The 25165-nt window shown below is 42.0% G+C and overlaps 1 protein-coding gene across 1 annotated transcript in view; it reads right to left on the bottom strand.

Moving 5' to 3' along the window:
• Nucleotides 1–21474, bottom strand: part of Msh2 (mutS homolog 2) — a 65030-nt gene extending 43556 nt beyond the window's left edge. The window contains exons 1-7 of the mRNA XM_070025542.1: nucleotides 21118–21474; nucleotides 16444–16598; nucleotides 13099–13377; nucleotides 8794–8940; nucleotides 8139–8288; nucleotides 7640–7773; nucleotides 3937–4136 (exon numbers count right to left, since the gene is read on the bottom strand). Of these exons, the coding sequence (XP_069881643.1) occupies nucleotides 3937–4136; nucleotides 7640–7773; nucleotides 8139–8288; nucleotides 8794–8940; nucleotides 13099–13377; nucleotides 16444–16598; nucleotides 21118–21328 (1276 nt within the window). The 5' untranslated portion in view covers nucleotides 21329–21474. The remainder of the gene's footprint in view (nucleotides 1–3936; nucleotides 4137–7639; nucleotides 7774–8138; nucleotides 8289–8793; nucleotides 8941–13098; nucleotides 13378–16443; nucleotides 16599–21117) is intronic.
• Between the last annotated feature and the right edge of the window lie 3691 nt (nucleotides 21475–25165).

Below are 25165 nucleotides of genomic sequence, written 5' to 3'. Positions count from 1 at the left end.
CAGCTCTTCAGCTCAAGGCTAGCGCTCTACCACTTGAGCCATAGTGCCACTTCCGGCTTTTTTCTTTTTGCTTATGTGGTGCTGGGGAATCAAACCCAGGGCCTCAGGCATGCAAGGCAAGCACTCTACCACTGAGCTACCTTCCCAGCCCCACATTTGTGACCTCTTATCTCCAATTAAACACCAGAAAACTGGAAGTGGTGCTGTGGCTCAAGTGGTAGAACACTAGCTTTGAGCTGAAGAGCTGAAGGACAGTGCCCTGGTCCCAGAGTTCAAGCCCCATGACTGACAAGAAAAAAAGGACTGGGAAGGTGGCTTAGTGGTAGAATGCTTGCCTTGCATGCATGAGGCCCTGGGTTCAATTCCTCAACACCACATAAGCAGAAAAAGCTGGAAGTGGTGCTGTGGCTCAAGTGGTAGCGTGCTAGCCTTGAGCTGAAGAGCTGAGGGACAGCGCCCAGGCCCAGAGTTCAGGCCCATTACCAACCAAAAAAAGGCTTTAAGTTCTGGTGGCTCATGCCTGTATTCCTAGGTACTCAGAGAAGTGGCACTGTGGGTCAAAGTGGTAAAATGCTGGCCTTGAGTAAAAGAACAATTTCAAGCCCCACGACTGACAAAATAAAGTCTATGTAAGTAGACAAAAGGCTGGTAAGGTGCTAATAATAAAAACCTTTGGTCTAAGTGCACTTAAATTATTGCCCAATAGTTTCTAGCAAATAACCAAATTAACAAAAGTCAACAGTAAAAGCACAGGTGAATTATAGCAAAAGTATTAAAATAATTCAACCACTCTAATACACCTTCAATACAAGGCTCTCTGTTCTTATTTCAGTGCTATCACTCGTATATTGGCCTCTGGATACTTCCTTATTTCCCTACATTCTCCCCTCCCCTCCCCTACACAATCTTGTAATGTGTTCCTCTTATTAAGCACAAGCACTTGTCAGTGCTGCCCACCCCCCACTGCCCACCGCCCACCACCCACCCCACCTCGCAACTTCTACCAGTAATGCTTCCTCTGATACCACTTCATTGGTATTCATTGTTATTATTCTGATAAAATAGCACTTTTCTTCCTATCTTATTTCAAGTTGATTCATTGCTTATTTGTGTATGTATATATATTGGGGGGGGGGGGTTGGTTAGGGGGCTTGAACTCAGGGCCTGGGCACTGTCCCTGAGCTTTTTTACTCAAAGATAACTGTCTACCACCTTGAGCCACAGTGCCACTTTCAGTTTTTCTGGGGGTTAACTGAAGACAAGAGTCTCATGGACTTTCCTGCACAAGCTGGATTTGAACCTCAGATCTCAGCCTTCTGAGTGGCCTGGATTACAGGTACCAGCCACCAGAACCTGGAGAATATATTTAATTCATTCTTATTTCAGCAGTGTTTTTCCTTATTTCTCACTTATTATTACAATATAATTTTCTCCTTTTACAGTTTAGTAGAATATTATTTTAAAATATCACCTGTAGGAACCTCCTATTACTGAGAGCATTACTTAAACTATCTTCAATCTTCAATCTTTCTTTTCTTGTAAAGCTTTCACTTTACAATTATATTCTTGGCTCAATCACTCTTAAATTAGGTGGCACAAGTTCTAGCTCTCACTAAACATTCCCAACTGATGTACTGATCATCATTAATTTTTTAAAAAGTATATAGCATCAGTGAAGATGCAGAGAAATTTCTTTGTAAAGCCTGTGACTTAAACTGAAGTATAAACTTTATAGAGCTGAGCCCCCTGAACAGTTAGGATTACAGGGTCACCAGCACTCAGCTTACACAATTATAATTAACAGAAAAATGTCACTGTCTGACCTAAGAGCTATGGTTTTAGTAATTTACTAAGGAAGCACAAACTCGATTTCTTTGCTTGACTCCTACTGACAGTGACAAGGCAGGGTGGACTCGGCGGACCTGGCTGCTATCGCCTTACTTTCTCACCACTCCTGTGCACTGAAACTAATATCATGTTCTCAGATGAAGAAGACAATCTTCTTTAACAAAGGAACAAAGGAAGGCTATTATTCAGTCAAAGGTATAGAGTAGCTGTTTTCCCAACAGAACCTCCAACCAAACTCCCAAATAGCTATTTCTTTCCAAAGAAAGCCTAATAGATGAAGTTTTCACCACTAAGTACAAATCTACTTTCTATACTATTACTGCCCCCTGCTGTCTGTGACTCCACCTTACTTACACTGTTTTTCTGGGATAACAAAGCCTAGAGTTAATCCCATACAAGGGATGACAGAACACACTCAATTTCTAGCAATGTATTCTTTTAATGTATTATTTTTTGAAATCGTGGGAGATAGGGCAGTGCTTACCTGCAATCCAGCACTCGAAGGCTGTTAAGAGGAGAATGGAGAGTTCCAGGGAAGCCATGGTTATAACCTAAGCACAACCTTGTCTTTAAAAAAAAAATTATAAGCTAGAACCCTGTGGTTCAGGCCTATAATCCTAGCTATTCAGGACACAGAGATCTGAGAACTAAGGTTTGAAGCCAGCCCAGGGAAGACAAATCATGGAGACTCTTATCTCTGATTACTGGGAGAGGTTGGGGGTGGAGGAGCAGAAGAAGAGGTGGCAGAGTGCCAGCCTTGAGCAAAAAAGCTACGAAGGGAACAAGGGGATGGTCAAGTCCTGAGGCACACTGATTAACAGTTTACATAATTGGGAGCAGGGAGGATTGGGGGGGGGTGGGAGGGGGGGAGGATGGGAAGGGATAGGAAGGCGAAACAAAGAAGACTACAATGCTTGATAAGAAATGTACTCATTATCTTGCCCATGTAATTGTAACCCCTCTGTACAGTATTTTCACAATAAAAAAATAAAATAAAATACAAAAAAAAACCAGTTTACATAATTATGGGATAAGGGGTGTTCAGATTTGCTCAGCTTTTCAGTACTGTATACTGAGATGCAAGATTTCTTTTTCCCCAGCTGGTCCTGGGGCTTGAACTGGGGCTTTGAACTGTGATCCTCAAATCTCCTGAATAGCTAGGATTACAAGTGTGAGACACCAATGCCCAGCAAGATTCCGGATTTGTACCTAGTTTCAGTGAGGTCCTCTGCAGAGCCACTGCCAAGTAGGAAATTCCTATTTGCACACTGGTCCAGAAAACAAAAAGGGGAGGAGGGGTGGCGTGCGATACTTTAGGCAAGTATTGAGTGTTTACCGACTCCAAGATGTTGTCAGCCCACATCTAACAAAGAAAGTGTACCCTAAACAAATTTTACAAAAGGAAAGACAACATTTCACCATGGGGTGAAATGCACATTCTTATTAGTGCTGCTGTACAAAGCACACTGAGTCCTATGGGATTTCTTTAGGAATCAAATCTTGTCTAACTGAGGGGTAGGGCAATTAACCTGTTAATAAATTCAGTTAATATTTATTTCTTCTAAAAAGCAAAAAATTCCAGGCACTGGTGGCTCATACCTGTAATCCTAGCTGCAAGGAGGCTGATCATGGGCTCGAAGCCAGCCCAGGCAGGAAAATCAGTGAGACTCATACCTCCAATTAACTACCAGAAAACCAGAATTGGCACTGTGGCTCAAAGTGGTAGAGGTGGTACTGTGGCTCAAAATGGTAGAGCACTAGCCTTGAGCAAAAAAGCTCAGGGATAGCACCTAGGCAAGATCAAGCTCCACGACCCACAATAAATTAATTAACTAAACAGCAAAAACTCTTGAATTCAATCTTCAGCACTTCAAAATTTAAAAATAAATAAATAACAAAAATGCTAACTTGTCTTATGATTCTTGGTTGCTGCCTTAGCTCAATACAAACCTTAGCTCAATACAAACCCATAAAACAACAAAAAAAAGTGTCAAAGAAGTCACTAATCAATTTTTGCAAAAAGAGCATACTTGCCTACCATACTGTAACAGCAAGGAAAAACAAAAATTAAATTAAAATCATTGTTACCTTCATGTTTTTCCAGAGCCTGTATAACATTAGGGAGTTGATTTATCCCCTGATAAAGTCGGTAACAATCTTGTAAGTTTGCTGCTTGTCTTTGAAATTTCTTGGCAAGTCTGTTAAGATCTGGGAATCGACGAAGCAAATCTTCTTGTAAACTCTGCCTTAACTCTGCATCTTCTACAAAAGCTTCCACTAAATCTAATCTGAAAAAAATTACAATCCAATGTTAAATACTTTAAAATTAACTTGTCTACTAAGCAGGGGAATACAGATCAGTGCTATATGTTCCTGCCTTATCTGTGTAACTAGTTTATGCTTAGCACTGGTGTCACACACTTGTAATGCTAGCTAATCAGGAGGCTATATGACCTGAGGGTCAAAGCCAGCCTGGGCAGAACAGTATGTGAGACTCTAAGTCTAAGTAACTAACAAAAAGCTAGAAGCACTTATAACTCAAGTTTTTTTGTTTTGTTTTGTTTTGTCGGTCATGGGGCTTGAACTCTGGGCCTGGGCACTATCCCTCAGCAGTTCAGCTCAAGGCTAGTGCTCTACCATTTGAGCCACAGTGTCACTTCCAGTTTCCTGGTGGTTTATTGGAGATAAAGTCTCACAGACTTTTCCTGCTCTGGCTGGCTTTGAACTGCGAACCTAGATCTCAGCCTCCTGAGTAGCTAGTATTACAGATGTGAGCCACCGGCGCCCAGCTCTACACTCTTGAATATCTATCCAGAGTAAGTGTTACAAGTCAGGATACAGTAAAGATACTTGCATATTGATGTTCATTGACATACTATTTACAATAGATAAGTTATGGAAACAACGCGGATGCACTACAGCAGATGAGTGGCTCTAGAAAATATGGTACATATATAAAATGGAATTTACTCATCCATTAAAAAGAGTATCATTGCTGGGAAGGTGGCTCAGTGGTAGAGCACTTGCCTTGCATGCATGAGGCCCTGGGTTCGATTCCTCAGCACCACATAAGCAAAAAGAAAAAAGCCGGAAGTGGCGCTGCAACTCATGTGGTAGAGCGCTAGCCTTGAGCTGAAGAGCTGAGGAACAGCGCCCAGGCCCAGAGTTCAGGCCCCACGACCGGACCCAAAAAAACAAAAAATAATAATAATAAATATCATTATGTCATTTGCAGGAAAATGGCTGGACCTAGAACAAATCATGTTAAGTTGTAAGTCAGACTCAGAGACCAACAGCACATTATCTCTCATATGTGGAAGCTAGATTTGAAATATAAACATGCGTAATAACATATGCAGGGTTCTATGGATTTACACATAAATAAACTGACTAAAGGATGGTATACTTATGGGAAGAATCCTAAGGTGTAATGCTTCTGAACAACTAATGTACTATTTATCACAATGAATACAGAAGCAGAAACATGTTTTCAGGAGAGCAAAAGGGGCAGGAAAGAAGAGGGAACAAATGAAATCACTGTATTCAGTGTATATTATATAAAAGTTGAACTACTTAACTTGAGGGTATTGAGGGTAGGGATGGTAGGGAAAAATACTCACATTATCAGTGTAACATCATTATACTCATAACCTGACTTACAGAACTGTAACCTCTTCATACAACTACTTGGCAATAATAAAGTTTAGTGCATCATCTTTTGCTTCAAGAAAATGTTCTATTATGCTCTTTAAGCATTAACCAAATGAAAAATTCACAAAAACGTTAACTCTATTTTGAAATATTAGTTTTGGTAAGAGAGTGGAAACTGTAAAACTATGAAACACACATTTTTTTTTTTTGGGGGGGGGGTCCAGTCGTGAGGCCTGAACTCTGGGCCTGGGCGCTGTCCCTCAGCTCTTAAGCTCAAGGCTAGTGCTCTACCACTTGAGCCACAGCGCCACTTCCGGCTTTTTGCTTATGTGGTGCTGAGGAATCGAACCCAGGGCCTCAGGCATACAAGGCAAGCGCTCTACCACTGAGCCACCTTCCCAGCCCCAAAACACACATTTTTATAAGATACTAAAGTATACTTAAGACTTCACCAAAGTGACATTTTTTGTTTGTTTTGGTTTCTTTCTTTTTTTGTTCGTCATAGGGCTTGAACTCAGGGCCTGGGTGATGTCCCTGAGCTCTTTTGCTCAAGACTAACACTCTACACTTTGAGCCACAGCTCCACTTTCCATTTTTGAATGGTTAATTGGTGCTAAGTCTCATGGAGACTATTCTGCCCAGGATAGCTTTGAACTGCAATCCTCAGATCTCAGCCTCCTAAGTAGCTAGGATTACAGGCATGAGCCACCAGTGCACAGCTGGTTTTTCTTTTATTCGTTTTTTGTGGTACTGGCATTTGAACTCAGGGGTCAAAAACTCTATCACTTGAGCTATGCCTCCAGTATTTTTTCCTTTAGTTTTTTACTTTTTGTTGTACGAGTTCTGGGGCTTGACCTGAAGGCCTGAGCACTGTTTCTGAGTTTCTTTTGCTCAAGGTTAGCACTCGTACCACTTGAGACACAGCACCACTTCCAGCTTCTACCTTCTAATGACTCGTTTACTAGAGATCAGTCTCTCACAGACTTTCCTCACAGGCTGGCTTCATACTTTGATCCTCAGACCTCAGTCTCCTGAGTAGCTACAATTACAGGGATAAGCCAGCAGTGGTGTGTGCGTGTGCGTGTGCGTGTGTGTTAGTGATTAATTGGAGAGAAGAGGAGTCTCTCTCCAGACTTATCTGGGCTAGTTTTAAACCTGGATCCACAGATCTCATCCTCCTGAATAGCAAGGATTACAAGCATAAACCAACAGCAACCTTTTTCTTTTAAGTTTACTTTTTAGATAGGACTTGTGTGCTTTTGCCCAGGCTCAGCCCTGGACAACTATAATCCCACCTTTGCATCCTGAAGAGCTGGGATCATACACAGTGAAAAGCTTAATAAACTGCTAGTTCATTAATCTACTTGGTAGGCCACTTCAGAAATAATTAGTGTCTGTTTTATGTTTCTGGCTAAAACACGAAAGGAAAGATAAAACTGCTCTATTTTCCTGATAATGCCACTTTTAAATTACAATTTTAAACTGGGTGGAGGGGGCTCATGCCTAAAATCCTAGCTACTCATGAGGCTCCAAAGATAGAGATTCTGAGACTCCATCTCCAATAACCAGAAAAGGCTGGAGACATGGATCAAGTGGTAGTTATTAGGATAACCTAAAAACTGAGAAAGGTAAATAAAAGTGCATCCAGTGATGGAATTACCATGAACCTATTTTAAATGGTTACATATGGCTAGGACTGGTAGTACAATGCCTGTAGTCCCCATACTCAAGAAAGAAGCAGAGAGATTTAGAATTCAAGCCCAGCCTGGGCTACATAGCAAGGCCGATCTCAAAAAATTAATTAACTAAATAAAATAGCATAAATGGAGACAAAACAAGCTAAAATAAAATGCTTATAATAAAAGCATAATTACGGGAAAGACATGGTACAATACTATATTAGAATGATAATAAGTGTTTTAGAATCGTAAGTGTTTAAGGAACAAATTGTCTTAAAGGTGCACTGCATAAAACAATTCCATTTACACAAAACAGGCAAAAATAAGCCCCCGCTCCCACCCACAGAGTCCAGAAGATGGTTACTCTTGGAGTATGGTGGGTAACTAGAAGGATTATTGAAGAAAATATAGGAGTAACTGCAAGTTAGTTAAAGCTAATCAAAGCACTCTAAATGACATACCTCTCTTCTATTCTGTTCTTATCCATGAGAGGCTGCTTAATCCACTGGTTAACTAGTCTTTGCCCTTGCGGGGTTTTGCATTTATTCAGCAATGCAGCCAGAGACTGAGAGCCAGTTGTATCCTCAACAGAACCCTAATAAACAAAAAATAGAAGATGACACTCATTAGTAAAAATCTTACTATACCATGAAAAGTAAATAATTTGGGAACAAGATCACATAATATTCTTTAAATCTAAAGTGAGAAATTTCCACAAAAATATTCCCTGTTAATCTATATTTAACTATTTACTTTTTTCTAAGGCAAAACAACTTTATAATTACTCCAGTTTTAGAACTGATGTGAATATACCAAACTGGAACTAGAAGAGTAAAATACAGCAATTCCAACGTTACTTCAAATACGTAAGTCCTTAGTAAAAGCTTATAGCATTTGTCAAAGGAAATATTTTATTTATTCATTTTCTTTACTTATTTTTTTAACTAGTGTATGTTTTACCTGGAAAAGGTTAAGGGCTCTAACTGCTGCAATATCCAATTTCATATACTGGCTGAAGTCAAAAGTAGTCAGTTCAAACTGTCCAAAATTTGAATCATCAGATAAAAGCTCTAAAAACTTGATTACTGCAGACAATGATGAAACTGCAACCTAAAATTAAGAATATAAAATAAGGTTTCTATATCACCAGAACTAGTTTCACAAATTAAAAATGCAGAGGGAAGGGGAAGTGGGAAAACAAGGGGGGGGGGGTAAACACTGTTCAACAAGAAATGTACTCCTTACCTTACTTATGTAACTGTACCCCTCTGTATATCATCTTTACAATAAAATTAAATTAAATTTTAAAAAAGAAATTAGAAGTGCAAATATAGCCGGTTCTTGCCTGTAATTCTAGCTACTCAGGAGGCTGACATCTGAGGATTACAGTTCAAAGACAGGCCAGGCAGGGGAAAAAAAAAAATCTGTGAGACTCTTACCTCCAATTAACCACCAAAAGGTTGAAAGTGGAGCTATATAAAGTGGTAGAGATAGTCTTAAGCAAAAAAGCTAAGAGGCAGTGCCCAAACCCTGAGTTCAAGACCCAGTAACAGCATGATTTCGATAGACACTATTATAAGTTAAGAAAAAAAAACAGCACTAGCAAGTCACATACCTGATTCTCCATTTCTGGCAAGACAGAACTATTCATCTGTTCTCCCTTTTTGCTTTTCAATAACCGGTTCAGGTCCTGACAAATGTCTTTTGTGGAAAAATCAGCTCTTTTTCTTTCTGTGATCAGAATTCCTGCTCTCTGAATAACCTATTTTACAGGAAATTATTTTAAATACTGGGAGAAAAGCAATGAGAAAGAAAATTGTAACCCTGAGAAATAATATGACAACAGCTTTAACAATTAATCCACATCAAATTATTATGCAATGTGAAAGATACTAGTAACATTACTTAACGTATTTTTAATCCTATAAATTGTAGTTGAATTTACATTACATGCATATAAAGCTTTCAAAAACCAGTCCCAATAGTACAAACCTAACAGAATATTACTGAAGTACAGGTATGATTCAAATGGCAAAACACCAGCCCTAAGCTTAAAAACCAATAGAGAGAATGAGACCTTGAATTTAAGCCCCAGTTCCAAAACAGAAAACACACTTTGGGCCCTATCTATGGCAAAAATAGCCCACAAAAAGAAAAGAACCCATAAGGGATACAACATCTCTTAAGAAATGTCTGTAATAAACCATTAATCCAGCTCTATTAACTCTCAAGAACCAACCATGAGCTGAACAATAGTCACCAAGCTCAAGCTCTAGTACACACACATACACACATGTACACACACATTCAAACACAAAAGTATAATCGACATTTAAAATAAGAATCAGAGAGATCGGGCTGGGCACTGATGGCACATACCCGTAATCCCAACTAGTAGGCTAAAATCTGAGGATCACAGTTGAAAGCCAGCCTGGCTAAAAAGTCTGTGAGAGTCTTATCTCCAGTTAATCAGCAAAAAGCCAGAAGAGAAGCTGTAGCTCCAATGGAAGAGTGCCAGCCTTCAGCAAAAATCAAGGAAGAGCACAGGGTCCTAAATTCAAGCTCCAGTACCAGCGCACAAAAAAAAGAATCAGGGTGTGACTTGTAACAAAGTTGTGACTTTGTGACTCAGTGATAGAGTACCTGCCCAGCAAGTTCAAGGTTCTGAGTTAAAACCCCAGTCCACCAAGTTAAATGAATGAATCAATGAATGAGTTAGTAAATAAGAGAAAGTCTCACTTCAATAATGAAAAAATAATCCTAGGTCAATGGTTTAGGAATACCTACTTATGCTAGTGGTATCATGATCCTGAACTCAAGCTCTACCACAGAACAATAACAACAGCTTGGTCCTGGCACAAAAACAGGCCTGAAGACCAATAGAACAGACTAGAAGACCCAAAAATAAAGCCATACACTTACAATAGAAAAAAACCTCTTCAATAATTGGGGAAAGTGGACATCCATATGTAGAAAACTAAAACTGGATCCCTGTTTGGCAACCCTGCACCAATATCATCAACACAAAGTAGATCAAAGACTTCAACATCAGACCTGAAACTTTGAAACTACTGCCAATATGGAGTAGGAGATACATTAAAACAGATATAGGCAGGAACTTTTTGAAGAGTCCCAGGAGAACAGCAAATAGGAGACATACTTTACAAAAGGCATTACATCAAAATAAAGTTTTTACACAACAAAGGACGTAGTTACTAAATTAGAAAGACAGCCAACAGACAGAGTAAACTTTTAGCAACAATATATCCAACAAAGGCCTAATATCCAAATATACAAGGAGCTCAAAAAATTAACAGCCCTCAAAACTAATAAACCAATCAATAAATGGGCAGAGGAGTTTAAGAGAGACTTCTCAGAAGAAAAAGAATGGCAGACACATGAGGAAATGCTCAATACCCTGGACATAAAAGAAATGCAAAGGGGAGGGGGGTATAATTGGGTGGGGGGAGGGGGGAGGCTGGGAAGGGAGGTGAAGGGTAAACAAAGGAGGAGGCTGCAATGCTTGGTAAGAAATGTATGCATTATCCTGCCCATGTAATTGTAGCCCCTCTGTACAGTATGTTCTCAAATAAAATAAAATAATATTAAAAAAAAAAGAAATGCAAATAAAAACGAATTTGAGATTCCAGCTCATCCCTGTTAAGACTGGCAAACATTAGAATTTAAACAACAAATGTTGGCTGGGTGTGAGGAAAAGGAACCCTACTGCACTGTTAGTGGGAATGTAAACTAGTACAATCACTCTTGAAAGCAGTTTGGAGGTTTCTCAAATAACTAAACATAGAATCTTTCCTATGGCCCAATCATAATACTCTTGGGTATCTACCCAGATTATTACAAGGCAGAATACATAAAGACATTTGCTCCAGGCACCAGTGGCTCATGCCTATAGTCCTAGCTTCTCAGGAGGCTGAGACCTGAGGATCACGGTTCAAGGCCAGCCCAGGCAGAAAAGTCCCCATGAGAATTTTATCTCCAATTAACTACTCAAAAACCAGAAGTAGCACTGTGGCTCAAGGTGGTAGAGTGCTAGCCTTGAGCAAAAGAGCTCAGAGCTCAGTCCCTGAGTTCAAATCCCACAACAACAGCAAAAAAAAGACATTTGCACATCCCTGTTTCATTGCTGCACTACTCACAATAGCCAAATCATGGAAAGAGCCCAGATAACCTACAACAGATGAGTGGATCAATAAAATGTGGTATATATAGAGAATGGAATTTTACTCAGCCATTAGAGAGGATAAAATTATGTCATGTGCAGGGAAATGGATGGACCGACAACAAATCATGCTGAGGTAAGCCAAATACTGAGGGATAAACAGTGCCCATTTTGTCTCATATATGGAAGCTAGATCTAAACTATAACTGGACATGATAACCTGTACAGGACTCTAGGCATTCACACACAAATAGACTAAAGGAGGATACCCTTAGAGGAGACCCCCAAAAGTGTAACTTCTCTGAAAATTTAAAATACTATTTATAGGAACAAATTCCAAGAAATGGAAACATGGGTTTTTTGTTTGTTTTTTGTCGGTTGTGGGGCTTGAACTCTGGGCTTGGGCGCTGTCCTTGTGCTCTTCAGCTCAAGACAAGCACTCTACCGCTTGAGCCAAAGAGCCACTTCCGGTTTTCTAGTGGTTTATTGGAGACAAGGGTCTCACGGACTTTTCCTGCGCCCTGCACGGGCTGGCTTTGAACCATGATCCTCAGCTCTCAGCCTCCTGAGTAGCTAGGATTACAGGCGTGAGCCACCCAGCTGGAAACATGGGTTTTTGTTTTCAGTGGTAGTGGTGGTGGTGTTTCTTCTTACTATTGAGGTTTTTTTCAGAGAGGGCAAGGGGAGCCAGAGAAAGGAAAGAGAAAGAGTGAACTAGAAAACTAATCATGAGGGCTGGGAAGGTGGCTCAGTGGTAGAGTGCTTGTCTTGCATGCATGAGACTCTGGGTTCGATTCCTCAGCACCACATAAGCAAAAAAGAAAAAAGCCAGAAGTGGCACTGTGGCTCAAGTGGTAGAGCACTAGCCTTGAACTGAAGATCTGAGGACAGTGCTCAGACCCAGAGTTCAAGTCCCACACCGACCAAAAAAAAAAAAAAAGGCAACGAAAACTAATCATGAATAGCAATCATGCTATTCGGTATACACTATATAGAAAATGAACTACATAACTTATGGGCAGGGATGGGAAGATGAACTGGAGGAAAGTGAAGGAAGGGTTGACACTGTTCAAAAAAGGGAATGTACTTATTACCTGACATGAAATAAGAATACTTGCTTAATATGCTCTAGGGGTTGGGTTAATTTTTAGCAACGCCAATGTCAACCCCTCACTCTCTCCTAGGAAAAAAATCCTGAAGACCCACATGTTATTTATCTGATAAATCAGACTAAATGTAATGATTTTTTTTTTTTTGGTCGGTCATGGGGCTTGAACTCTGGGCCTGAGCGCTGTCCCTCAGCTCTTCAGCTGAAGGCGCTCAACCACTTGAGCTACAGCGCCACTTCCGGTTTTCTGGTGGTTTATTGGAGATAAGAGTCTCATGGTCTCTCCTGCCCGAGCTGGCTTTGAACCGCGATCCTCAGATCTCAGCCTGAGTAGCTAGGATTACAGGCGTGAGCCACCAGCGCCCGGCTTATAATGATATTTATTGTAATAATTATCTGCTTGGAATGAAGGATGGCAAGAAGGAGAAAAGGAAAAGAGATTAAAAAGGTAGAACAAGTCTTGCAAACAGCTTATTCTGACATTCTATTGCATACACCCAGTTTCTTTCAAAGATAAATATCAAGGTCAACCTCAAAAATGAAACATTAATTTAATTAGATTTTTTTACACTAAGCTTTTAATTATTTTCCCCATAAACAAAATTCACCATCATTAAACTTCATTCCCTTACCTGTCTCAGTTTCCCCATGTCTCCAGCAGTCTCTCCTCCTGGTAAAATGCATTCTTTTGGTCCAATCTGAATCAGAAGAGACTCGAGATTGGAGAGCTGATCATTATCAGGAAACTCACATAGTCCTAGCTTCCTCTGCAGGGAATCAACATACCCAACTCCAACCTGTCTTTGACCATCAACTGTCGACATTTTGACACCCATAACACCAACGGAAGTTGACATGTCATTGGTACCAAAGAGAATATCTTCAAACTGGGACAGATTGCCAGGAGAAGCCTAAGCAAAAAAAAAAGAAAGAAAGAAGGAAAGAAAAAGAAAAAGAAAAGAAAATTTAAACCACTGAACAGATTAGTAAAATGTACTAACATCAATTATTCAACCTTAATAAATTTTATTAATAAAGTATCTTATGAAAAAACCCTGCCAGTTAGATGTCCCAATTATTATCCCATCTGCTGTATCTCTCCTTCCTTTCCCAATTATTTCCCCAACATATCTAAAGACCAATTTACAAAAAGTGATTTTGAAAGTCAGAGGTGATGGTTTATGACTGCAATTCCCATACTTGGGAGGATGAAGCAGGAGTATTTCAAGTTTGAGGCCAGCCTGGGTTACTATCTCAAACTTGTTTCAAAAAAGGTACAATGTCTGCCTATGTGCCTCTGATCATATAATATTTAACAAAATGAATGCCAGGATATGGAAAAACAAAGGTTTTTATTTTTCTTTGTGTTGTTTTTGTTTTCTTTTGTTTTGTCTCATTTGTTTATCCTATCTTTGGGAGGGTAAGAGGAGAAATGGAGGGACAAAGGTGAACAAATTAGTGGTACTCCCTAGATACTATGTTGGAAATGAACTACACAACTTGTAGGTAGGGACAGGAGGAAAAAAAGCTAGGAGTGAAGGAAGGGGTAACACTGTCTAAAATTAAATATACTAATTACCTGACTTATGAAATAGAAACCCCTCTTATGAAACAGTAACCCCTCTGTATGTCACCTTTATAATAACAATAAAAACAAATTAATTAAATACATAATAAATAAGTTATTCAAATGCTGAGCATGGTAGCATATGCCTGTAATCCTAGGAAAAAATCCTTGAGAAAAGTATAGACTATGTAGTGTGTCTTAGAAAAAGTTAAGGAAGGGCTGGGAAGGTGGCTCAGTGGTAGAGCGCTTGCCTTGCATGTGTGAGGCCCTGGGTTCAATTCCTCAGCACCACATAAGCAGAAAAAAAAAAAGCCAGAAGTGGCGCTGTGACTCAAGTGGTAGAGTGCTAGCCTTGAGCTGAAGAGCTGAGGAACAGTGCCCAGGCCCAGAGATCAGGCCCCACAACTGGACCCAAAAAAAAAGAAAAAGTTAAGGAAAGAAAAGCCAAAAGGAGAACAGAGAAAAAGGAGAGAAAAGAAAGCTGCAAAAGAAAATAGAAGAGAACAAGAGTAAACAAGAAAGACAGAAAAAAAAGGAAAAGGGGAAAGAAAAAAAGTGACTTTGTCTTTAAATTTGGCAGCTGGGATTAGACATACAAAATCATTACCAAAACTGGCCATCTTTTAATGGTGTGCTTTCATTTCTGTTGTTGTTGTTGTTTTTGTCAGTCGTGGGGCCTGAACTCGGGGCCTGGGCGCTATCCCTCAGCTCTTCAGCTCAAGGCTAGTGCTCTACCACTTGAGCCACAGCACCACTTCCGGCTTTTTTCTTTTTGTTTATGTGGTGCTGAGGAATCAAAGACAGGGCCTCATGCATGCAAGGCAAGCGCTCTACCACTGAGCCACCTCCCCAGCCCTGGTGTGCTTTCATTTCTACATCCTGCCAAACTACTATTAGTTACACATATCACTATTTTCTTAAATATCGTGGCTACCTAATATAGCAGAACAGTATAACCAGTTTAAATATTGACCTTTCAAAGTCTCCTCTCTAAATCAATATATTTGGGCTGGGAAGGTGGCTCAGTGGTACAGTGCTTGCCTTGCATGCCTGAGGCCCTGGGTTCGATTCCCTAGCACCACATAAGCAAAAAGAAAAAAAGCCGGAAGTGGCACTGTGGCTCAAGTGGTAGAGCGCTAGCCTTGAGCTGAAGATCTGAGGGACAGCGCCCAGGCCCAGAGTTCAGGCCCCACAACTGGACCTAAAAAAATAAATAAATAAATAAATATAAATAGTTTGTTCTAGATCAATAAATTCTAATTAAAGGGTCTATGATTATGCTAGGTGATGGTAGCTTACACCTGTAGTCCTAGCTACAGGGGAGATCTGAGGATTATGGTTCAAAGCCAGTCCAGACACGAAAAGTCCATGAGACTCTTATCTCTAATTAACCAGCAAAATGCTGGCAGTAGAGCTGTGGTTCAAGTGATAGAATGTCTGCCTTGAGCAAAAAAAAAAAACCTAAAGGACAGCATCCAGGCAGATTTCAAACCTAAGTACCAGCACTTAAAAAAAAAAAAAAAAAAAAAAGATCCACGATCTATTTTCAATCTTTCAGAAGTGTTAGAAATCTCCCTTTATGACTGTACCAATTAACTAAACAATACCAAGTTTCACTGATACTGCTACACTACACACTGAAATCCAATTTAGCATTAAATAGATTGCTACCAATATAAGCATTTCTGAGCCAAGAGACCTCTCAGAATTTCTCTAAGTATCTTAGTATTATAACATGTTAAAAAAAATAAGAAAATATACTGGGCGCTGGTGGCTCACTCCTGAAATCCTAGCTACTGTGGATCGAGGTTCAAAGCCAGCCTGGGAAGGAACATCTATAAGATTTTTTTTTGGGGGGGGGAGGGGGCCAGTCATGGGGCTTGAACCCTGAGCTTGGGCACTGTCCCTCGGCTCTTCAGCTCAAGGCAAGCGCTCTACCGCTTGAGCCACAGTGCTACTTCCGATTTTCTGGTGGTTAACTGGAGATAAGAGTCTCATGGACTTTCCAGCCCGGGCTGGCTTTGAACCGTGACCCTCGGATCTCAGCCTCCTGAGTAGCTAAGAGTCTCATGGACTTTCCAGCCCAGGCTGGCTTTGAACCGTGACCCTCGGATCTCAGCCTCCTGAGTAGCTAGGAATACAAGCATGAGCCACCAGTGCCCGGCCTATATAAGACTTTTATCTCCAATAAACTCCTCAGAAAAAGCCAGAAGTGGTGCTTTGGCTCAAGTGGCAAAGCACTAGGCTTGAGCATAGAGAGGCTCAGGGACAGAACCCAAACCCTGAGTTCAAACCACAGGAACAGGAAAAAAAAAAAAAAAATTTAAAAGGAAAGATATGGCTCAATAGCACAGCTATACCACCCAAAATCACCACCACCTCCCAAAGAAAAAAAAAGCAAAATACTTACCTTAAATGCCATATACCAATCATTCTCCTTGGATGCTTTATTTCCAGCTCTATTCTTGAAAACTTCAACTCTATACTGACGAACCAGAAGAAGATCTTTTACAAAAGACTCAAAATTCATTTTACTAAGCACAACACTCTGCAGAGTCTTTGCTCCTAAAAATAAATATTATAAATGAGAATTTGAGGTAATAAGTATTTGAGTACCCAACACAATCTTCCCAACCTAATGTTCTCTCAGGATTTCAATCATTTAAAAAAACATGTTATCAAGTTTTTATTTGATGTTTCAGAAACTGACAGATGAAGGGTACAAAATGGTAAACACCTGATTCTTTGAAACCTACCTGTCAGCATAAAATACTGGAAAAGATTTAAAAAAAAAAAAAAAAAGTAGACACACATATAGTTAATCTTAACTTGTCCTTATATAAAAACTACAAACTTGAGGTATCATTTGTCTAACACAACAAATTAATAAATATTTATTAATATTTAAATATTAATAAAAACTAAAGCTGGGCAGAGTGGCATGAACCAGTTACTTCCAGTTACTTGAGAGACTGAGCTAGGACAGCTTGAGGAATTCAAGGATTCAAAACCAGACCACACAACACAGGAAGACCTATCTCAAAACCGAACCGGGCATGGTACACTCTGAGGTTACAGCAGAAGGATCATACAGTGAAGACCAGGGTAGCCTGTACTACACAGTGAGACCCTAAGTCCAAGCAGGCCTGGTGGCACACATCTGTGGTTCCACTTACTTGGGAGACTAAGTTAGAAGGATCAGAGTTCAAGGCCAGCCAGCCATGACAAATTCAGCAAAAGATTCTATCTGAAAAAATGAAACAAACAAAAGGCCTGGGCACATGGTTCATTCAAATGTTAGGGTTTCTGCTAGTGAGGCCTTACATTCAAGCCAGTTGGTACAAACAAACAAGCAAAATTGCCTGCAAATTATATTTTATACAAACAACCCCCTAAAAAAGAGGTCCATAAATTATTTGGGGCTTGGGCTGGGAAGGTAGCTCAGTGGTAGAGAGCTTGCCTTGCAAGTATGAGGCCCTGGGTTCGATTCCTCAGCACTACATAAGCAGAAAAAGCTGGAAGTGGCGCTGTGGCTCAAATGGTAGAGCGCTAGCCTTGAGCTGAAGAGCTGAGGGACAGTGCCCAGGCCCAGAGTTCAGGCCCCATAGCCAACAAAAGACAAAAATAGATAGATGGATAGATAGATAGATAGATAGATAGATAGATAGATAGATAGATAGATAGATAGATAGATAGATAGATAATTAGAGCATTTGTCCAGCATGTTAAGTCTTGGGCTCAAGCTTCAGCAATACACACAAAATCAGTCATTATCCATTCCACAGTTCAAAATCCAAAGGTTCAGGTGGGTGCCAGTGGTTCACACCAAGCCTAGCTACTCAGGTGGCTAAGATCTGAAGATCACATTTAAAGCTAACCCAGACAAATCCAAGAGCCTCTTATCTCCAATTAACCAGTAAAAGGCTAGAACTGGGAGGCATGGCTCAATTGGTAGAGTACCAACTAGTGGAAAACATAGAACAAGAGTAATGGAGTCCTGAATTCAAGTCCTAGCACTGAAAGCACAACAAAAAACTTCACTGATAGCTTGGCACAGTGGCATGTGCCTGCTAGTGGAGTGTGTGTGTGTGTGTGTGTGTGTGTGTGTGTGTGTGTGTGTGTGTGTGTGTGTGTGTGTGTGTGTGTGTGTGTGTGTGTGTGTGTGTGTGTGTGTGTGTGTGTGTGTGTGTGTGTGTGTGTGTGTGTGTGTGGTGTATTTGCAGATTATTCTGACAATTTCTGAATCTTATAAAAGATTTAATCTAAATTTAACAATAGTCATGCCATATACAAATATGAAATACAATCATTAAGATCAAATGACCTAAGATTTGTACTCAACATTTGGGAAATGGCTATTTCCAGTAACAAATAATTAGTTGGAAGCACTAACAAATCACCACTATCAACCATCAAACTAAAACTTGCTTAAACCATCAACCTGGGGCTGGGAAGGTGGCTCAGTGGTAGAGCGCTTGCTTTGCATGCTCAAGGCCCTGGGTTCGATTCCTCAGCACCACATAAGCAAAAAGAAAAAAGCCGGAAGTGGCGCTGTGGCTCAAGTGGTAGAGCGCTAGCCTTGAGCTGAAGAGCTGAGGGACAGCACCCAGGCCCAGAGTTCAGGCCCCACGACCTGACCCAAAAAAAAAAAAAAACCATCAACCTCCAGGGCTGGGAAGGTGGCTCAGTGTAGAGTGCTTGCCTTGTATGCATGAGGCCCTGGGTTCGATTCCTCAGCACCACATAAGCAGAAAAAGCTGCAAGTGGTGCTGTGGCTCAAGTGGTAGAGCACTAGCCTTGAGCTGAAGAGCTGAGGGACAGCGCCCAGGCCCAGAGTTCAGGCCCCATGACTGGTTAAAAAAAAAATCATAAACCTCCAGATTATTCTAGAAGTGGGAAACATTTTTTCTGACAAGTGCCATTTGGGCACTCATATCATCAATACAGCCTACACAATATTATCAACATAGGCAGGGAGCCTGGTTAGTATAAGAAATGAGAGGTGAGCAAGAATGATCAATATGAGCTCAAGGCTTTTTTGGGGGAGCAGACCTGCCAGGCTGCTCCAAGCAGGGAATGGAGGCAGCAGCCATGCACAGGTATGGGCAGAATTTAAACAAAGTTTTAGGGGGCATTCACATGGGTCACATTACATGGACTACAGGAATTCAGGGAAATGTCACATTCTGAGGAGTGTAATGAGACTTGCAAGTGGGATGGGAATTCGTATATCACACTGGGAAAACAGTACAGCATCAGGGAAACAGAAACTTAACAGATGTTTGTAAACAGGTAGGGACACAGGGCAGGGACTTAATCGGCAAGTTGACTCTGTGACCTTAGAGTCAGCAGATGAGAAACTTATCTGCCCATCATGTACCAAATGATTTGTAGGCCTTCCTACCTGCTTTAGAACAGTTATAATCTTATGCAGGACTGGCAGCCTGTGATAGACAGGGCTAGCAGGTAAAAAATGAACAGCACAGGTCAAAGGACAACAGATCTGACCAGATGGCAAATGGCTTCAAGATAGACCATATGGAATGTAGTCTCTGTGACAAAATGAGAATTACTCAGGAGACAGATCTGAGAATCAGGGTTGGGCAAAAATATCCTTGAGACTCTAATCCACAACTAACCTCCAAAACCCTGGAAGTGGAGCTGTGTCGTTAGTGGTAGAGTACCAGCCTTGAGGGGGAAAAGTTAGCCCTGGACCTGAGTTCCAACCCCAGTACCAGCACAAAAATCAACATCAACAACAAAACACTTTTCAGGACACTAGTCCAGCTTAATTCAACACAGCCATATTTTCTTACAGAGTTGAACAGATTGCTATTTCTCATCTTGCATTGGGAAAGTAAGCCACATGAAAATCATAAATGTTTTTACTGTAGAATCCCACCATTCAGCATGACCTCCTCAAATTCTCAGAGATCTATGTAGGCTCAGCACTGGCTAAAGATCAGAACCTGAGAGTAGAATGGCAGTTTTTCACAGAATGTAAGGTAACCAATTCATTCCTATTCACCCAAGTCTTTCCCCAGTTTAATTACTGAAGTCCCGTTTTTCAGGAAGCCCATGTCCTGGCAAACCAAAATGACAGGTTACTCCATTAGCCCGCATAGTGGTATTCCACCCAAACTGTATTATGCATAAGCTAAAACATCACTAGAAATAAATACTTTTAAAAAGCCAGGAGCTGGTGGCTCCTGCCTGTAATCCTAGCTATTTAGGAGACTGAAACCCAACAAGCAGAGCACCAGTTGTGAGTGGAAAAAGCTAAGGGACAGCAGACATCCAAGGACATCCGGACCCTGAGTTCAAGCTCTAGTACCAGCGTGCACACGATTATCCTCCCAGGACTGTTGTAGTACTGCGTCCCGTAATCCCGGCACTTTAAGAGGCAAAGATTTGCCACTTCAAAGTCAGCCTGGACTAGTGGTCTCTTAGCAAAACAAAGTTACACTCAGAAATAGGCTCTTTCTCTCTAGAGTTTGTGTGACTGAGTGGCAGTGCATTTTAAATCATACTCGCTGCTTCTGCAGTTACTCTACACCCCTGCAAAGCTAACCAATCGGCTTGACGTTAAACTAGATAAAGACAAAAAAAAAAAAAAAAAAAAAAAAAAAACAGATGACCTGAAGAGAAAGCTACCTGCCTCCACCATCAACTTGGCACAAATGTATCCTCTTTGAGAATTACTGAGAGCCCTCCGCCGCCAGGGGCGGGGGTTAGAAGAGACGCGCGTAGTGGCGCACCCCTGTAATCCTAATCCTCGGGAGGAGGCCAGACCCAAGCATAAATCACAAGAAAAGCGGAGAGGACGGGGTTGGTAATGTAGATCTACAGGGCCCAGGCGAGCGCTCCGACGCTGCCAGAAGTTGAGACACAGCAAGGTAGTACACACGAGGCTCCCGGAGAGGTTCCGCGCGCTGGGGCGCGCTCGGGTGCGGGGCACGCACGGGTTAATTCTCCAGGCACCAACGTCCGCCCCACGCCCGGACCTGGGCGCAGCACTCCGCGCCGGAGCCCCGCGCAGACCAGGGCCTCCCGTCCCCCCGAGCCGCGCCGTCCCGGCCCGCACCTGCCGGCCCCAGGTACTTGATCACCCCCTGGGTCTTGAACACCTCGCGGGCTGCCAGCAGCGCGTCCTCGCCGTGCGCCGTGTAGAAGTCGCCCCGGTCGAAGAGGCGCACCGTGGTGGTCGGCTTCTCGGGCATGCCCTCGAAGAAGCGCACGAAGCCGGCCTCGGCCGCACCCTCCAGCTGCAGCGTGTCCTTCGGCTGCACCGCCATTTCGGAACCTCTTCACAGCTGGGCAGAGAGAAGCGCGCGGCCCGGCTCCCACTACGCCGTTTCCCGCCTCCCCTCCGTCGTCCTTTGGCTGCGTCGGGCCTCTGCGAGCACACCCAATCAGCACCCGGCACTGTGGATCGGTGGGCGGGAGTCCGCAACATCAGCCAATCATAAGCGGTCGCGGCCTAGTGTCCCGCGCACGCTGCAGGCCATTTCTTCTCTACTACGCATGCGTACGGCTCAGATGCGCGGGGAACCAGGGACGCTCCTCCCTAAAAAAAGATAAGGGATTAGTGCGGGTGGAATTTCGGTGGAACGTCTCCGGGACAGGCGGGGATCAGGTGGGAAGTTTCCAGCTGGCATTGAGATTAACTGCTTGGAATTCAGGGGAATGAAATCTCAAACTTGACAACAAAGAATTCCGCACGCTGGTCTTTTTTTTAAAAAAGCTTGTGTCTCTCCAACTGCCTTTCTTTTCCTTTGTAAGCAAACTTCCATCACCAAGAGTTCAGGCTTAGTCTTCACGGCCTCCCTGCTAGCCAAATCTCCTTTCATCCACCCTTGATTGTGGGGGACCGTGGGAGACCCTGGATTCAGTCCCACCACGCACAAAAATGAGGGAGAGAGGAGATGAGGGAGGGAAAGCAGGAGGGAGTACAATGCGTTGTCATTTCTGGAGGAAATCTTAAAGAGCTTCCCAAATACTCCCGTCGGCAGATTCGATTCTGAAGCCACTGACCTGCAGACTAAAATGCAAATGCTTTGGAGAAGTAGAGAAAGTTTGGAGTGTCTGACGACAGACTACCTTCCCCATGAGTTCCCCATCTGTGGTAGCACTCCTTCCTCTCCCCAAAGTCGATCTAGGGCCAGGAACTTCCTTCCCCTTGCAGCGTTTGGCTTCTGCACGTTTTGACCTTGGGCCCTGGCCCTCCTCTGAGCTTGGAGAGGGTCTTCCTTAAGTTGGCAGAATGTCTTTTCAGGAAAATCTTCTTGGCAGGATTCCTTTGGTGCATTTTCTTCTTCCGGTCCTAACTTTTTGTGATCTCTATTACAATACTTGCCTTTTGTTTTAGGAACCTATCTTTTTTAATAATCACCTGGAAAGACTAGAGTGGATAGTTAGGCTAAAGTGATTCACACCTGTAATCTTAGCTACTCGGCAGGCTGAGATCTCAGGATTGCCATTGGAAGCCAGCCTGGACAGGAAAGTGCTTGGGACCCTGATCTCCAATTAACTACCACAAAGCTACAAGTGGTGGCTCAAGTGGTACAACACTAGCTTTGAGAGCAAAAATTCAGGCCTTGAGTTCAAATTTCAGTTCTATCTCACACACACACACATACACACACACACACACTGTATATTCATAGTATATTAAAATTGGCTAATATTCATCACTTCCTGGTTACCATTTGAGGATGTTATTACCATTTCTGGTAAATTTTATTTTTTTTAATTTTTTTTATTGGTCGTGGGGCTTGAACTCTAGGCCTGGGCACTGTCCCTCAGCTCTTCAGCTCAAAGCTAGTGCTCTACCACTTGAGCTACAATGCCACTTCCTCGTTTTCTGAATGGTTTATTGGAGATAAGAATCTCATGGCCTTTCCTGCCCTAGCTGGCTTTGAACGGAAAGCCTCAGATCTCAGCCTCCTGAGTAGCTAGGATTACAGGTGAGAGCCACCACGCCCAGCTTCTGGTAAATTTTAATGTTCTTTTTTTTTTTTTTTTTTTTTTTTTGTCGGTCGTGGGGCTTGAACTCTGGGCCTGAGCGCTGTCCCTCAGCTCTTCAGCTCAAGGCGAGCGCTCTACCACTTGAGCTACAGCGCCACTTTCTGGTAAATTTTAATAAGCAGAAAGTACAGAAATTTTGTCTAGTTGGCTAGACAACTAAAAACTAACAGCTGCTACCTTTGCTAGAGAACAATGATCCTTAACCAGACTTAGATGACAGAGAATGATTCCAGACACTATTTTGTCCAGACTGATAACACTGTCCCTAATAATGCTTTTTTCTTTCCTACCAAGTGTCTGAAAAGAGGAATATCTGGACTCTTTATAGAGAACACTTAGAAATTGTGGTTTTATTCATTTTGTCTGAGAGGATGTTTTAAGCAGGATCTTTTTTTTCCCCAACCACATGCCACATATTTCTGAGAAATGTTTATATTGCAATGAGTTGAAAAATCCCCAGGATACAGACCACTGACTCAAAAACCAAATCTTGATTATAAGGAAATTTATTAGTAAAAGGAAATTTGTCAATAGCTAATTGTAACCAGCCAGGACTACTCCCAGTTATCAAGATCCCAGAAGCAGCCCCGAATAGCAATATGCAGGGGTTATTTTATACCCCAAGATGGGGGAGGATGGGTCACGTAAATGGAATCTTTTCAACTCTCCTATGTTTTGCAAGCCAACCAAAATACAGAAGCAGAATACAGAAGCTAAATATCTGATTGTCAGCAAAAATACATAGGCACAAGGCCCACCACTCAAAATAGAATCACCACCCACAAACTACCTCTTAAGTTCTTTTTAGGGGCTTTTTAAAAGTTTGTCTAGCAGTTTCTTGTCATGGCTTCCCAGCATCATCACAACCCCTGCCCTGACTTTTTAGCACTATCATGGCTCCTCTTATTAGTGCCGAGTGCCTTGTTTTATTTACCTTAGTTCAATAAAAAGTTGTTCCACTTTCTGACACTAAACTAGGTCCTTCTCAGAACTGTGGACCCAACACAGAACACTTAACTGAAGAAGACTTTGATTCTTTGCCAAGATCAGTAGTGGGAACAAACCCCAAGTCAACTTCTCAACCCATTGAAGATTAGGAAGTTACAGACCTAAGAGAAATAAGGGAGAACAGGTTAATGGGGGTGGTGGGGGTATTTGTGTATTTTCTGGGAATTTAGATACTCTCTCTTTTCATTCCTTTTGCTTCTTCCCAATTGTGACAATTACCAACAGCAAGCAGATAGGATTATAATCAAGTTAGAGGTTTTTGGCCATCACTCTAACATCCACCCTAGAGCCAACCATTTTCAGGTAATGCACCTGAGAATTCTAATTTATAGGCATCCTGTGCTCACACATCACATAGGGTCCTGATAGATCATGCATGTCATCAACCTACTCAGGAGGCTGAGCTGTGGAGGATCAAAGTTCAAAGCCAGCCCAGGAAAAGTCCAGGAGACTACATTTCCAATTAACCAGTAAAAAGCTAGGCTGGAAGTGAGGCTCAAGTGATAGTGCCCCAGCCACATGCAAGTAAGCCAGTGAGCATGGAGTCCTTAAGTTCAAGTTCTAGTACCAGAGACAAAAAGAGACAAAAAGAAAAAAGAGCAAGATTGAAGGAACACTTATTTCTTTTTTTTTTTTTTTTTTTTTTTTGGTCAGTAGTGGGGCCTGAACTCTGGGCCTGGGCACTGTCCCTCAGCTCTTCAGCTCAAGGCTAGTGCTCTACCACTTGAGCCACAGCGCCACTCCAGGCTTTTTCTGTGTATGTGGTGCTGAGGAATTGAACCCAGGGCCTCATGCATGCAAGGCAAGCACTCTACCACTGAGCTACCTTCCCAGCCCAGGAACACTTATTTCTGAAGGAGAATCACAGAGACTGGTAGAAGGGAGAAAGGATTTAATGTCATTAACTGATTAATAATGCGGGGATGGGGCTGGGAAGGTGGCTCACTGGTAGAGTGCTTGCCTTGTATGCATGAGGCCCTGGGTTTCGATTCCTCAACATAAGCAGAAAAAGCCAGAAGTGGCACTGTGGCTCAAGTGGTAGAGTGCTAGCCTTGAGCTGAAGAGCTGAGGGACAGTGCCCAGGCTCAGAGTTTAGG

This window comes from Dipodomys merriami, unplaced genomic scaffold (genome assembly GCF_024711535.1).
Source record: "Dipodomys merriami isolate MVZ:Mamm:240054 unplaced genomic scaffold, mDipMer1.0.p SCAF_17, whole genome shotgun sequence".
Lineage (NCBI taxonomy): Eukaryota > Metazoa > Chordata > Mammalia > Rodentia > Heteromyidae > Dipodomys > Dipodomys merriami.
This window is presented reverse-complemented; position numbering and strand designations above follow the sequence as displayed.